Source organism: Leptidea sinapis, chromosome 31 (assembly GCF_905404315.1).
Source record: "Leptidea sinapis chromosome 31, ilLepSina1.1, whole genome shotgun sequence".
Taxonomy (NCBI): domain Eukaryota; kingdom Metazoa; phylum Arthropoda; class Insecta; order Lepidoptera; family Pieridae; genus Leptidea; species Leptidea sinapis.
The window spans coordinates 9659033-9676204 of record NC_066295.1 but is presented as its reverse complement, the minus strand read 5'-3'; the positions used below and the strand labels follow the sequence as shown (position 1 = coordinate 9676204).

General features: G+C 33.9%; 1 protein-coding gene across 1 annotated transcript in view; it reads left to right on the top strand.

Moving 5' to 3' along the window:
• LOC126974095 (uncharacterized) overlaps positions 1 to 16697 on the top strand; it is a 57327-nt gene extending 40630 nt beyond the window's left edge. The window contains exons 2-7 of the mRNA XM_050821501.1: positions 9106 to 9297; positions 9984 to 10164; positions 10894 to 10998; positions 11354 to 11526; positions 12303 to 12833; positions 13078 to 16697. Coding sequence (XP_050677458.1) covers positions 9117 to 9297; positions 9984 to 10164; positions 10894 to 10998; positions 11354 to 11526; positions 12303 to 12833; positions 13078 to 13427 — 1521 coding nt within the window. The 5' untranslated portion in view covers positions 9106 to 9116 and the 3' untranslated portion in view covers positions 13428 to 16697. The remainder of the gene's footprint in view (positions 1 to 9105; positions 9298 to 9983; positions 10165 to 10893; positions 10999 to 11353; positions 11527 to 12302; positions 12834 to 13077) is intronic.
• The last annotated feature ends 475 nt before the right edge of the window (positions 16698 to 17172 follow it).

The following is a 17172-nucleotide window of genomic DNA, read 5'->3' as shown; positions in this document are numbered from 1 at the left end:
ATTATTAAAAATATAGTAATATATAAGTAGGGTAGTTTCCTCATATTTTGTTTTCTTTCATATTTCTTAACATTACAATATGTATTATTATATTCTAAAGCAAATCTTATTTTAGAGTGTAGTGACATGACATTACAATAGGAAAGTAGTTCTTGGTGGTTATTAGTAAATTTATATTTAACACGATTAGGCACAATGGTTTTAAGTAATCTTATTTGTAAGTTATAAATTTTTTCTAAATATGTTTTATACGTTCTGCCATAACAGCACAACCCGTATCCAACAACAGAGTCAGCCAGGGCAAGATATAGTAGTCTCAAGATTTTGTAGTTCATTTTGTATTTAAGTATTGATAATCAAGAAAGTATTGACCTTAGTTTATTACATACAAATTCTATATGAGGACCCCACGTCTATAATTAGCCCAAGGTACATATGTTCTTTCACTACATCCAGTGGTGTACATTTTGTGCTGTTATGACTGGTGTTATTGTGTTGACAGTCGTGACAGTGGGCTAATATCAAAGGTTTATATGAAGATTTGTTAGTATTGTTAGATTACAAATATAATAAAAAAATAAGTAGTCAGAAAACCATCTAGGATAAATTTCGCTACTATGTCGATACCATCAGTGGTTTAGGCGTGATTGAGCCTCAAGGAAAGACTATTTTCATTATATAATATAGATGTCGCATTATTTCTGCATCTTTTAAAGAAACCTGATTTTCATAGCGGTGTATTTTCTTGCCGGATGACAAGGGTTTTAAGGTCCCCTTTTCAATGCTACGGCACTTCTCACATGTCTATTTTAAGTGATTGTTGTAGAAAAATTTCAGCATAAACACAATATGCTTCAAATTAAAATACTATTCTTACCATGTGAATGTATGGATAATGCTAAATGGCTAAATGAACCTCACCTTTTTGTGTTCTATTGTCAAACTTTCACTTTTGTTATATTACTAAAATGTAGCCTAGGTCCATTTGGAATAACTTTGGAATGTTGATCGATTTAATAATACAAGCTATTTTTTATTTCTGTAAGAATCTTCCGTAGGCACGCGAGTCGGGCTTACACTTCGCATTTTTTTTAATTATGTTCTATTAATAATGTAACTTACAGCTTATAAGTGCAATATAATTTAATATTACATATAATTCACTTGATGATCGTCACAAAGTAGGGACTTTATATAGGGATATATGTTGACAGAAAGCATCATCTGTTACAAGTACGATACACTCATCACTTCATCAGCAACCCTATCATCTGGAGCGATCCATCACAGTGCGATTTTCAAGGAACTTTCATCCTGCACGCTCATGCTGTGGAATGGGCTTCCTTCTTCGGTGTTTCCAGGACGATACGACATGATCACCTTAAAAAATAAGCGCGTACACCTTTTAAAAAGGCCGCTAACGCTCCGGTGATTCCTCTGGTGTTGCAGAAGAATGTGGGCGGCTAAGATCAGTTAAAATCACGTGAACTGTGACGACCTCCTATTCCATAAAAAATCTACTTCTATCGTCTCTCCCAAACTTATAAATCTCTTCATACACACACGCCGCGGTATCCTCTTGCAAAAGCAAATGGAAGAACAAAAGATTCTTCCATTATGTTTGCAAAAAGATTTTCTGTTTATTGTTCAAATCGTAAGGCAGAATCTTTCCAATTACACAGCCTGAGAAGTTTCGAAACAAGTAAGATATGATTATGAATGGCTAAAGATTATGTGACCCAAAATCATCGACCACCCATCTTGACGAAGAAAACATACCTCGCATCCAGAATGATACAACAGAGCAATCACGGTAAATACTTTTTGCTCATTAAAAACATAAGCCCCAGTGTTTCCCAGGCAAGGTCGATTCGTTACTTGTAACGGGCAACCTAACTGTTTCCATGATGGTGACGAGAGACTGAATCCACGTTCCAATTCCTGCTATAATCGCTACGGTTCTACTTAACTGTTACCGTGTTTCTATAAGTAACACGTGTTTACTGTTTAGTACGGTTCTGTTCTATTACACCCATGCGCGTAAGGTAATACGTCAAATAAAATCTGCATTGAAATTTGTAATATCTTAGGATAATGCATAAATTATGTATTTATAGTTGTGTTCAATTGTATAAGTTTTAGAAACTAGACCTACTCTATGCTTTTATGTCACCGCACTTAATTTTCAAATTTTCGATCAATTGTAATAATATGCTTTTACAACAAGATCCCAGAAAATGTTCAAAACAAAAGTACTACGATATTCAAAAGAATTGTTAAGAGGCGTTCGTGTCGTAAAGGTTACTATAACATAGATAACTTTCTTAATTATTCCACATATTGGGAATGCTACTAAATGATAAGTCTAATTGTACAATATTACTTTGTAAACATAATTTTTGATAAAAAAAAAGCCCGCTGAGTTTGTTGCGCCCGTTCTTCTCAGGTCTGAGGCATTATTTCTGGAATGGGTGGTAAGTTTTGTCTTTCAATAAGTAATGTCATATTCTATTTTCAATAAAAATATTTGAATTTTAATTTGAATATAGCAATTGCAATAATCGCAATCTACCTCTACAGTCAAAGTCTAAGGTCAGGGCAAAAGTTTACTTTAATTTACAATTTGCAGTTTTATTGCGTTACAATTTCCGAGTTATTTACTTTTTAAGTTTATTCAATACAAAATTTTTAATAATAAATAATTGTATCACAAAAAGATGGTTTCACTGCAGTTGAATGCTACGAAGCTACTCTAAAAAGAGCCGGAACACATTTCAAGGTAATATTCTGTTGAAATCTAAAACTATTCCAGTCGAACGACATCGTTACTGTCTTCACAGTTTCCATATTGCACATCTCACTGCATATTCTTCGAGAAATCAGTGACAATCAATAATTTTCCATGGTACCCATGAGCCATTCCAAGCGATTGTCATAAAAAGGTGAAACTCATCATCTGCCGTTCTAATGCAGAAGAAATCATCATACAATAGCTTGTGAGAATTTGTAAACCACAATAAATTCACGGCATTATAATCTTTATTGCATAACTTCTAGCATTATAATAGTTTGGTGGTAATGTTCATCAAAATAATGAGCAGTTCAAGACGAAATCTCAGTTAAATTACTTTTATTATGATGAGCGTGAGAGATTTAATTTAGTCCTGGACATTCTGACATTAATATTATTGTTATTATTTCTTTGGAAATTTTATAAAGCTGAGATTAAATTACGGTGCATTCAAGTTTATCATGTTGATCATATTTTTGTTTTTATAGAAAGACCATCGAACTTATGGTTATGGTTTGTAAAGAGGCTTTGGACCAGTTCAGTGCAGCCCAGTTTAAATGCGACCAATGTGATCTATTGTGAAAGCCACTGTTAACTATAACTCAATGTTCCGATTGATTATTTTCATGAATCTATATATTTTTCAGTGAGCTCACGTATCTTAAAGTGGTTGAAGAATTGGACTACCCAAAGTACCAAATTTAGAGAGAATGTGTAACAGGGTTTCATCTGCACTTTTAGAGAATCTGCACGCTCTGCAATCTCTGAGGCCTAAGATTGAGAGGTATTTGTTTAATCTGCAGTGTCCCTTTAGTTTTGGTTAGAAAAGTTTATTCCCTAGTTAGCCCTAGAGCCCCATGCGCAGCCATCTTGTTGAAGGCGTGGATTAGATTTTGGAATATTTCTTTCATTCAGTTTTCAAAATTTCGGTACGATTGCTGTAGTTTTTGAGGAGAAAATTACCGTGAACAAAACCATGTTTTTAACTTTTTAACTCGGGATTTTTGGTCGAAACTGGAGTTGTCCTAATTGCACGGACTCGCCCGCGTTAGGGTTATTGTTTTAGAATTCCTAAATCTGAAAAAGATCTCAGTTAATGTGACATCTTAAGCTGCGAGCGAAACTAATGTAATGCAATATTTACAGCGATCAGCTTCCACATACACACAAGGCAATATTAATTCAATCTTGATATTTAGGAGATATAGAAAAAAATTATAAGGTTTATTTTATAATTTTAACGTACAATTTAGCAATTGTTTGTTACAATAACAGTAAGCAAGTAAATAAAAACTCGTCTCGGATATCGAGATTCATTGAAGCGTTTTATTTCTGAAGCTTAGTGCGCATCATTATAAAGAACGGAATAATTTCCACCACGGTCACCGGCTAGTAGCTACCTTCGATCACGGCTAAAGTTCATTGCCTTCTCATTTAGAAACCAATTTTCTTCGTGCATTATTATCCAGCGGTGTAACCTATAATCTTGTTATAAACCGTAATTGTGACTAGTGTAAATTGGACAATTTGTGTTTATAATGTTCGGAAGAATGTTAGATTATATATACGCGAAGATTATAATTCGAAATTTGATAATGCCTATAACATGGGCTCTAACAGTTTCACCTACAGCAAAATCATTAGCAGATTGTTAAAACGCAATAAAAAGAAGTAAGGCAACAGCCTTAAAAAAGATTACAAATAGAAACATCACAGAAAGAGCTAAACAGGTTTTTGAAGTTAAATATAACTTAAATTGAATAAGATTGAGCTATCACTCTCATTCGGGTAGTCAGCTTGAGTCGACAGATTATCCCTTCTTCTTCTTTCGCCTGGCTAAATACATTTTTTTCTCCTTCTCTTCTTAGGATTATTTCGCCGTCCTTTAGTCTGCATCCGGCCTGAAGATTAGCCAGAACAAAAATTTCTAGACTCAAATATTATGCACAATTATAATGAATGTATCTATTGTTAATATTATTTACTTGATATATGAAATTAGTTATAGCAATATGATACTTTAGGAGTTGAGCTTAAATATGTTTCTCTTTCTTCTCTTCTTCTATGTTATTCTTTCTTATCTTTGTACTTTTAGAATGTTCAAACGCACGACCTTTGATTTTCTCTCGATTGGAAATGTGAAAATCGGGATTTAAACATGTATCTCAGCGTTTGGTTTTCCCTTATTCACCATGATTTATACTGTGCTTGTGTCGTGCCTATGTATGTATATATTTTTATTAAAATAATGTATACGATGATGAAGCTGGTAATATTCATTTTAGAGTGACAATGCTGTCATTCATAATTCAGCGCAATCTTTTCCGAAATGATTGTTACCGAATAGTGAAATTTATAACACAAGTCTTTCATAAGTGTCATTATAATAAACCAATTTTGATTTGGTTTATTTGAATGAGTTGAAATTCATGCAAGCAATGGCCTTAGTCTGAAATCTATAGATCATACTTAGACTTAGTTTAAGCTTAGCGTAATCTTTGATTACGTTTTTATAGTCAATTGGCAACTGAAATTATGGTGAACTTACCCTAAGACAGCCATAGGGCTTACACTTAGCTAAGTTTTATGTAAGTAATGTCTATAGATCTTAGCCTCAGTCTCAAGTTATGGGATCTGTGCCAAATTTTAAAATTAAAACCGACAATATATTCATTGATCTCAATGGTAAAGTTCAACAATGTTTGGAAAGTAATTAGACATTTCGGTTAGTAGGTAGAATTAGCGCCAATTAATCACGTATAGAGGCTTTCTCTTGCCTAATACAAACAAGGGCTGTACGTGTCTATAACGGTTCCATGACAATGAAATTAGACCCCCTTTTAAATTAGTGACACAACCACAACAAAAAGCGGTGTGATTTGTTTTAAAAGAAACAAAAGGAATCCTTGGACGGAACGTGAAGTGACCTTTATCTCGGGAACGCACTGAGGTATCCAATTGAAATTAAAACGATATACACAGGTTTAAAGTTTCTTGAATCTGTGAAAGATAAAACTTCAAAAGTTTTATTTTTGAAGTGAAAACTTCTGTAGCAGCGTTGAGCACTTTTCTTGGAGTGTTTTCTGGTTTGAAAACCAACGCTGCTTCCGTGGGCCATTTGGTGACTTCACCATAAATATTTAGATTTATATAAAGCTAAACTTGTTATTGGTAGCAAACTAAAAATTAACGTGAAATAAAATATAAATCTTATAAACTGACATGTTAACTAATTTTTTAATTGTTTTATAATTATTATCATTAAAACTTCTTTAGTAACCAAAAATAACATTCTATGCAGAGCCGCTCATGATTCTTGAAAAACACGCTCGTCACCTTGAAACCTAAGATGTTAAGTCCAGTAATTTCACTATTATTACAAATTATAATTTTTGGAATTATTCGAGGATACATATAAAAGTAGTACATGATATTAATAAATGTTGCTTTCTTCATTGCACCATAGACAATTCAAAAGTCCTTATTTTTCTTTTCCTTTTACATAATAACAGCTCTTGACGATTCATTCACACGGACTAGGGCTGTCGCTGTCAATATATAATTTTACGACAACTTTACAACTCATAATTACACTACTTCCTCTGTATATAATCAGGGTTAGGTAAAGAGTACATCTGTATTTTACATTTTTAATATAGAAAACATACAGATAATTATTGTAAAATTGCAATTTGCCGGAGCTTTATTTTAACCAATTATAATAAAATACGTTATTGTAACTAACTATACTACTGTTGGCAATTAATATATAATAAGCACATGTCCTAAACTGTAAGCTACTCAGGTTTCAGCTAGTTCTCTCTCTCTGTCCCTCTCTCTCCGTCTCCTTTAGGCTCTTTATTGTGTATTTATTTTTCACTTTCTCTTTTTTCTTTGGCCAAACTTGGCGATATGTACCAACTACCTGGCATTAAATCTATTGAACTAATGTAGTGTCTTTCTTCTTTGTGTATTTATTGTCTTTATTTTTTTATATCTGTCCTAATGAACAGATCGACCGAAATGTTTGTAAACTATGGTGGTGAATCAGCTCTAGACTCTATAGTTCACGTTATATGATTGCTTTTTGCTTAAACGCTTCAAACATAACTGTTGGCTAGGAATTAGATCGGCTCCTTGCCAGTACCGACTTACGTAGTAGCTACGGACCCCCCTATAAAATAACAAATTAGAATATCAGTTGGAAGATGATAATGACAAACTTTATGAAAAAAGAAACAATAAAAATTATGACATGCGAAAAGGTATATTAGTAAATATGGAGTTATAAAGTGACAGTGCCAACCCTAACGCATAGGAAATCTCTTACGTCTCGGTTACAGGTTTAATTGTACTTGATTATAAATTATTATTTAAGTGTTCGTAACTGTTATTTTAATGAGAACATTTCTATCTCAAAACAATAAAACATCTGGTGAACAAACTCAAATTGTCGGTGTTTGGTATTTTACATAATATATATCTGAATATATATATAAATCCGGTTGTTTCTCTTTGAAGATGAGATTTGATTCCTCATGAAGTACTGTTTTTTCCAACTTGAGAAATAGGATAGTTTTTATTTTAATTTGGCATTACCCTGACTAATATTCTAAAGTAGAAATAGTCCAATTTTTACTTTTAAGTTCTGTAAAAATCACTCTGGCAATTTTGGAGATAAGGTGGACAGACAGAAAACACAGTATCTAGGTATCTGGTACGAGTACAACGTAAGCATTTAATGTATATCATGATATGTTATTCGTAAAAATCTGTTATTATGACATTACAAAAATTCACTTCAATTTGTTTTTTCTTTAACCTTGCTTTGACGATTTTGATTTTGATAAAATATATGCCATTTTGATAAAAAATTATAGAACTACTTTAGAGTAACCTCGATGGCTTCAGTAACAGTAGTAATTTCGGGTTTTCAAACCTGGCTTAGTTATAACTTAGTTGAATATTTAAAACTATTCCTACTTTCTATTCTGACCCTGACAGCTCAGCTGAAAATTATTCACATTTTCATCTGACCACTAATTTAGAAAAACCACAATACAATTTGCATTGTACAATAACATAATCGTATTATGTGGGTATACATTTAGTATGTTAAGTTACTGTTGCGATTGCTGTTGTGGTTTTAAGTCAGACAAAATTTGTAAACTAGGGAATTTTGATGTCAAATGTGCACCTCGCTTTGGTCACCCTGTTACGGATAGAATGGACACCATTTTGGAAAAAGGTGAAGCAAGATCGCCATATCACTAGTTACAACAAACGGCTCAATAATCTGTCGTTACGTAGAGACCTTGCTTCAGTGTGGGTCTGCTATCGCATCTATCACGGGGAGTGTTCCGAAGAGCTGTTTCACCTGATTCCTACCCCATAAAATATCATATTATCCCCACCATCTGGATGTGTGGCGTTCTTCCACAGTGCGGTATTCATGGAACTTTCTTAAATGAAATCTTCTTGTTAAATGAAATTTCATAAAAGTCAATAATTTGTCTATTTATCTGGTCATATAATTTTCGAGTTATGTTTACGTTATTTAATACCTGTTTCAACTAGCTACAGAAATCCTTAAAACAGATGTGTCTCAAAGATTAGCTGTTACGACAGTTTCTTTCATGGTACTACAATATTATAATTAAATTAATTGTGAAAATAGGTCTCGTAGTCTCGAGTGACTCAATAGTAAATATTTGTATTTTAACAATTAATTGCCTTACTAGGCAATTTAATTAAGATTTAATTTGATATTACTATATCAAATTAAATCTTAATTAAAATAACATTCAAATCACGCTGTTCTGTAATACAATAATTGGGTATTTGATTTTTTTTATTATTTTATTATAAACTAAGATTGAAACAATAATGTACACTGAAAATACAATTAAAATCAAAACAAAGAAATACAAAGTTACAGACATTTAATCATTTGGGAGTAAAGTCTTCCATCCTTATATATCTTGAAAATAAAAATATCTCATAGAACTTCTATGGCAAAATTACTTAGGTGCGACATTACATTTTACTATGTTTATCTCTGTCTAGGGATAATTTATAGTTAAGACTATAAATCGTTATGACCTACTCAACAAGGCAACAACAACCAAATAGGCAATTTAATGATTGTCTATAGACAAATATTAAAGACCTATAGGTCTTTCTGTGATATATTACGGCAAGGAGGCAAGACATATTGCCGCTGTTGTGGTTAAAAGCCACGTAACACAGCTCGTTTTTCCTAGTATTATATTATGAAGCATATTTCCTTCTTCACGGCCTTTACTTTGTTTCAGATCACGCCAACATGTGGCGTCCGTTCCTCGTGTCATGTTGGCTGATACTCCGGTGCTCCGCTGGACCCAACCGTGTGGTAGACGTGACCACAGCCTGTGACAAAGCTTCCGTCACTGTCAACGTGACAATGGAACACGCGTTCAAGGGACTTCTCTTCAGTAAGGATTTCTCAAGAGAGTGTCGGGTGCAAGGTATGTAGGTTTTGTTGTATTGTCTCTACTCAACGCCGAGTGATCCAGCCATTCACAGAGCACTGGGTACCCGACAATTCGAGCTGCTCTGTGTTGCACGCGGTCAAAAGGATCGAGCTGATACTGGGATGCGCCAGACAAGAGATGACAGCAATACTCCATACGTGGCCGGACCTGCGGTTTGTACAGCGCTAGAATGTGGGACGGATTGAAGTATTGTCGTGCTCTATTTACGCCCAGCTTTTTCGAACTCAATTTGGCTTTGCCTTCCAAATGACCGCGGAATTGGCAATCGCTCGAGATTTCGAGACCCAGTATTCTGATACTACGCGGGGCTTTAAGGGAAGTGTTCTAAATAGCATTTCAATCCAGAGCACATTTAACAGGCTCACTTCCGTTAACGTATTATTAAAATTAAAATGTTAATAGATAATGATCGCTATTCATTGGATATCTTGCTTATAGTAGGGTGTCCTCCACCTACAGTAACCAACGGAAACCCTATTTTTGAGGGAAAAGGAGGACAACCGAGCGTACGGATCATAGGATATTAGTTTTTTTTATTAGGGTTGACAAAAGCTTAATACAAAATAATCACTTGTAATTAAATACAAAATATGGATTTGTTTAGGTGAAGCCCACCGGTCACCAGCAAGTATAAGTATATTTTATTTATATTATTTCAGGGCAGAGACAAAAGACTGTGTCTATTCATTTACCATCAAACGCTTGCGGTGTAAGAACTTCTACGATGAACACAACAGCTAACGAGCCTGATGATGAAGAAGATCTCTATTACAACATTGAGTTGGTTGTGCAAATGGACAGGCAGTTGCAGCAATCTACGGATCAAGAAATTCTTGTCAGGTAATTTTGTAGCGCCTATATTGTTAAAGTATGTAAATTGTATCATAAAAGTCTTTGCTAACATTTTTTGATAAGGCGTTATTTTGGTGAAATACTAATAATATATTTGTAGGTGAGCATAGACTTAGGATACACAAGCGTATAGACGATCTGACAGCCCGATTATGTGTCATAAATTGTCAATGTGTGCGTTAGCTAGTGGTTATAGCTGGTTTATTTTATATTTATGTTTGTCAATCAAAATCGGTTACAACTCAGAGTTACAATACCAGTGGGAGGCTCCTTTGCACCGGATGCCGGCTAGATTATGGGTAGCACAACGGTGCCTACTTCTGCCGTGAAGCAGTAAAGTGTAAGCATTACTGTGTCACGGTCTGAGGGGCGCCGTAGCTAGTGAAATTATGCAAATGAGACTCGACAACTTGCCTCAAGGTGACGAGCGCAATTGTAGTGCCGCTCAGAATTTTCAATCATCCTGAGCGGCACTGCATTGTAATGCGCAGGGCTTATCAGCTGTACGTCCTACTCGTCCTTTATTTTCATAAAAAAAAGTATCGCTTTCCTTTTCTATCTTGCTGTATCTTCATTCGAGATGTTCTTCTCTTTTGTACGCTTTGTTTGTCTGTATACTAGTAATACTAGAAGTAATAATCCCGTGGTAGTAATAATTATGGTACCTAGGTGATTTTTTTTGGTCTATGTGTTATGTGGCATTGTTTTCTATTACAGATGTAAACTACAACGGCGGGCAGTTCGCATAAACAGTTCGGCATTAGAAGGTGTTATCAAAACCAAATTACGTGAAATGAATGCCGGTGACGGAAAAAAGCTAAGGTAAGATTCCAATGAAAAAAAAATGGTGTATGCTTTACGACAGAAGAAAAACTTTCATCGAGGCATATTACTAAATAATACAGAATAGGACTAGTTTTTGGTCCTATATTTAAAAAGTGGGAAGTAGTATTTACATTGAAATATATTTTTTTCGGTCAATAATTATGAAAGAATATTTAGATATAATTTTCATTACACAAAAATAATCTTGTTAGTTTCAATAAATTTACAATAATTATTCATAAACATATTTAGGACGTTAGAACTATTTGAATACAAACCTAACATAAGTCTATCTGATAGAATGTTACGTATGTGTTTAGTGTAAAAAAAAAGTTATATCGCTTATCCCCAGGACTGGTCGCAACCGCCAGGGTTTTGAGAGTCCAGCTGAGTTGGAGCAAAAAGAGTGGTTGTTGGAGTCTGCTCGCGCCTGGATGGAGCTGGCCCCCACGGTCGCCGGCTCTGAACCCGCGACCGTCGAGGTCGGACAACCCACGAGGCTGCTCATCCAGTGTACATTACCTGGTAAAATCAAAATCTTTGTCTAGCGCCGATTGGTATGCGTTTTGGTTTCAACCGGGCGAGATGATTGTCAATGCGATAAAGAGCAACCGCAGTTCCGATTAAGAATCGTGAGTAAAAGACTCGAAAATCACGATTCAGTCTCGAGAATTTCTTTGTCCAAAAATTAACCAAACGCAACGAAATTGAATGAGAAGGAAATATTCTTTGTCGGAGTTCGGACTGTTTTAGTTTTTCCCTTACTAGGCTTCTGAGATAATGATTAGGCCTTTTTAAGCACTGTTTGAAGTACTCTAGTACTTAAAAAATCAATATAGAGAGACACAGATAATGATGATAATGATCTTGTTTGAAAATAATTTTGAACTAGGGTTTAAAACCAAGGAGAAAATACTTGAGAACGTTTGTGTGGAAGAGTGCCCACTAATGTTTCCTTTTAACCGGGTTTAATTTGGAAAAAGCTTTTCATTAGCTTGATTCGAATTATATTTATATAAGAAGAAACTTTCAACATATAACCAACTGAACTTAAGAATAAACATAATACACTAAAAACATTATTATTTTTCTACTTGTCTAACTAAACTCTCCTAATTTATTCAAATTTTCAATCTTCTGAAAAAATGTCGCCTTATGCTTTTCCAAAATGTTTTATATGTTCCTAAACATAGCACTATTTGTACTATTCTATTATATTCTTTGACAGCACCGCAAGTGGTAATAAAGTATGGATATATTTTAAAAATCACATAATGTATTCAATATATAAATATTTTCAGTTGGAGTCGGTCTCCGTGTCACAAACTGCGTAGCTCACGACGGTCTCGGAGAAGCTTCACAGAAGCTTCTAGACGAAGCTGGTTGTCCCATAGACGAAACAATCTTCAGCAAACCAACTATACATAAGCATAAACAACGAGGAACTGAAATTGATTTCAACGATCTAGAACCAACCGATTCACATCGGAATATAGAAGAAAACCATAATGTAAAAACAACGAAAACTGATCCAGATATCATTTTCAAAAACGTTATGACTTATCAACATGCACTTACAACGTTTGCTGCATTCAAGTTTCCCGATAGGGCTAAATTACACCTTTCCTGCGGGATAGAGTTGTGTAAAGGTCCGTGTCCCAATATTGATTGTAATCTTCTAAAAAGACCGCAAAGGACTAAGGATGGTCTGGTCAGAAAGGCTCGTTTGGATAAGGAGGCCAAAGGTGTTGTGATAGACAGGCTCGAAGTATACAACAGTATTGAAGTTGTAGCTCCCAATATCGAATTAGAAGATGAGGCGTCGATTAGAGGTGTGTACTAAATATATAATATATATTCACAAAATACTACTGTATATTATCGTGATCCAAAAAGATACCATATTTGTCTGATATAAAGGTAGTTTTTCACTTGTTAACAATTAAAAATACACGTTTATTTATCACTCAGTTAAAAATTACAATAACCTAACCTAAATTATGGTAAATCACACCAATTCATATTAATATAAACAAGGTAATTAAGTTTCAAGTTGTAAATTGATTTTGTTTCCAGGATCAAGACGAGTAGAAGGTGAAGAAGAACTCATACGAGGATTTTCTCCAGGCGACAAAACAATTTGCTTATCCCCAGGAAAAATGGCTCTAGCGTTTTGTATTTTAGGTATTATTTTTCTTTGCGCGATAGCTGTAGCATTTATCTCACTTGTGCGAGCGAGACGACGAGAGCCTCGTGCGCCAGTTCATACGTCGCTCTCTTTCTATACAGGAAGCAAAAGTCTGTTCTCTTCGAGTGAAAGTTCAAGTTCTGGTCTTAGTGGTAGCAAGTTGCTGTTGACGGATAGTCCTTACTTAGACCATCACTCCTCTTCGAGCAACAATTGGCCTTATCCTAGGCCATTTTAGTTAGAAAATTTTAATATATTTATCAGAAATAAAATAAATCTAAGATATCGTTATAGATAATTAGTTAACTAATTGCACTCGCAATTTATTTGCATAATGAGTCAAAGAAATATTTCTATAATATTTATCAAATCAAGCTTTACATATATTATTATGTACCCAGTTGAACTAAAAGTTCATTATTTTTCGGTTTTGGAATGAGCGTTAACCGACATTTGTGTCATACAGTGAGTACCTACTAAGTATTTTGAAAAAACCCCAATAGCATAAACTGTTAAAATTTATATTATTATGTGTCATAGAGTAGATATTTTCAAAACAGTGCATTGCGGGTGCATAAAAACTATCACTATTATGGAAACCATTAAATTACAGTGCCTGTCCCAATGGACAATTCCAAGTACTTGATAGACAAGAGCTGAGCGAAAAAAAAAAGTTACAAAATTAACATTGCTAGGCATTCTTGAATTAAAAAAAAAAAATTATGGAATTTTCGCGCAGAAATATTTTTCGCGATGGCAATTTTCTCTGTTGTCTAGTAAAAACTAGAAATGAGGTTAGTAGTACCCTCTCTCTCCGTCAACAACAGTTATATTCATTTCATACCCTCTTGCTACTCTAGCGCTATTCATACAAGCTGCAATTACTGTTGCCATATATCAGGCAGCTGTTTCCTTACTCAGCATGTCTATTGGTTTAAATATACCGTGTGTTTTAACTTCTAGGCACTTAAAATACCCTGATTTCGCAAATTAAGTAACTAGAAAACTAAAAAAATGCTCAACATGATAATATAATGTATTTCAACTATTTTCTGTAGATAAGTGACAGCTTGGCGCTATAATGGCGACAATAAATGAACACACAGCTACTCAACCTTAATCATAAAAAAAAAAATTCTAAAAATCAAAGTAATTAATTGAAAATTTTTAAAAAAGAAGTTATACATAGAAAACAATATTTATCACCCTTACTTGGGAGCTAGTCAAATAAGAGTTCTGACGGGCACGGCGCGGCGTGTCAGCACATGAGTAAATGAAATGGTAGTGTGAGTGCCTACGCTAGCTCGCGGCTACTAGATATTAGATAACCTACAGGTTGTTTCGAAATGATGTTATGGAAAATTAGTTTTTTTTAGGTGAATTATGTATTTTTATTTTTGAATTTATTTTTTTATGATTAAGTTTAATTAGCTTTACCCGTGTGTCCATTAATGTCGCCATTGCAGTTCTATACTGTATAGTTCATGACCGTTTTTGTGCATTGAATAATAATTGAGTAATCATACTAAATTATATAGGTAAAATGTATTAAAGCTATGCACTAGCACAATACAGCTAAATCATTCCTACAATGGTAGGAATGATACAAATGATTTAGCTGTATTGTGCTATTAGTGCTTCCTACAATGGTAGGAATGATTTAGCTGTATTGTGCTATTTATTTTAAGATACAAAATGAAAAGACTGTTTTCCTTTATTTTAAAATGGAGCTTATATTAACTAGGTGCTTCTTAATTATTATTTATATAGAAATTACTGTTGCTTAATGAATGTGATTATATAATTCATTGTATACGATTAAAAAAAATTGAGGAAGTGCTTTTGTACATTAAATGGGATTATAAGTAGCTAAATTTAAGATAGTTTTATAACGGGAGAGGATTTAATCATAGTAATTAAGTAATAGAAAGATAAGAACATCGTTAATACTCGAAATGAGTCAATAATAAATATTTTTATGTCTAGGAATATTGGATTAGATGTAAGTAATTAGATTAGGAATTATAATACTTTTCGTACCGTACTACTACCTTACTTTTCGTACCTAATAAAGTATAATATAATATATGTGATCAATCCATAGAAAGACAAGAATTTTGGATAATACCTATCTTTGCATTAAACATTTAATACGCGAAGGTGGAAATATAATCAAAAAAATACATAATTTAATGGTAATAGTTAATAGTATTACAAATTATGTTTGACATTGCCTGTTCACCAATTTCTAATCACCGGTTAGTACTTATTATTCTTCTACCAGTATTTGCAATAAATTAGTTACTGATATTATTTCCTACATGCTGCCAATGCTAGCTCCGTATTCCGAAAACCAAAAGGTGTCCCAAATCCTAACACGTAAATCAATCAAGCGAATTTTGTCAGTCTTCGATCTTCATACTTATATTTTTTTTTATCTTCGTCCATTATTAAGACAGGCAATGGGTTCAAGTCTGTCTTCATACCTCTATAAAAGAGATAAATTACACTTGCTCATGGATTACGTATTAAAACGCCTTTTGGACTACGGACTTTAGGCTGAGATCTATGTAACGTATTTAGACTTTGCTCAGACTTTACTACAGACGGTAGGCTACGCATAATCTTTGATATCGTTTTAATAGTCATTTGACACCTGAAATTATACTGAGCTTAACACTGACCTCTATAAATACCACTGGACAGGCTATTCTATATGTTTGACAGCAAATTTTTTGTGCCTATTTGAAGCGCCACTTGCGAACATCCAGAGAACTAATTCTGACATATAATACAAAATGGCTGTGAGTGAAGCGTGCATTATTTCTGCAATATTTGAAATATTTTTGCATTTTAAATTAATTTCGGTCGTTTTCCGTGTTATTTATACTGCAGGAATGAACGTAATAAAGTACATTTTTTTTAAATAGTTTTCCTATCGATGTTTGTTTAGCTGGGGTTGACATCACTAGTCTTAGTACCGCAAACTCTCGCTACATGGCAAACTGCGCCAAAATGGCGCAGTTTAAATCAAACAGGCACAAAAGCACTTTGACAGCCGCTAGTCCAGTGGTAAATATTAGAGGGCAGTGCAGCTTAAGCTAATACAGCGCAATGCAAAAGTCAAGTTCGCGTTTTATCACACTCTGAAAAGTTTTACGTAAATAAAGTCTAAATAAGCTCTATAGAATTCAGCCTAAGACTTCCGCAACAATATTTTCCGTAAAAATTTTGTATTAAATTCTAAGCGGTAGTTAAATTAGTTAATATATTAAATAACTTTTGTAGCTACATAGTTTATTAATGGGTTGTAAGTAAGATATCTATTAAAGTTATCAATTCGATAGCTTAATTAGAATTTATTATGCTAAAATAATTACATCAGCCCTTCCTCGATAGTTAAAAGTATTTTTAATGTCTTTGTAATAAATTATAATTTAACTAATTATAATATAACTTAAAGTATGTCATTATATTTATTGTGATCAAATAAATATTTCTATAGCAACCGTACTTTTATTTTTCTTTCTTCAATTAGACCGAAACTAGCTAAGATAATTTATATCTCTAGATAGAGCCTCTTGCTGCTAGACAACTGGTGAAAACAGGCTACGCTTATTACTTTAGTTTGCGTGACAAGCGATGTCTTACACTCGCGATTGTATGTCACTTTGAGTTACGTGCATTGCTCAAAATAGAGGTTAATAGTCAATCTCAATTTCTTACTTCAACCTCAACAAATTTTCTATGTAGACCAGTGGTCTGCAGGAGTCAGGATATGGTCCGCCGACCGCGAACCAATTTCTGATTTTTGATTTCACGAGAACTGGAAACAACTTCAAAAGGTATCGACGTATCATGAATACGATATCGGAGTATTTTCAGAAACATAACATTACCTGCGAGAAACTCGTTGGTTTCTGTACGGATAGCGCCCGAGTAATGTTGGGATCACGATCTGGTCTGGCAACGTTAGTAAAACA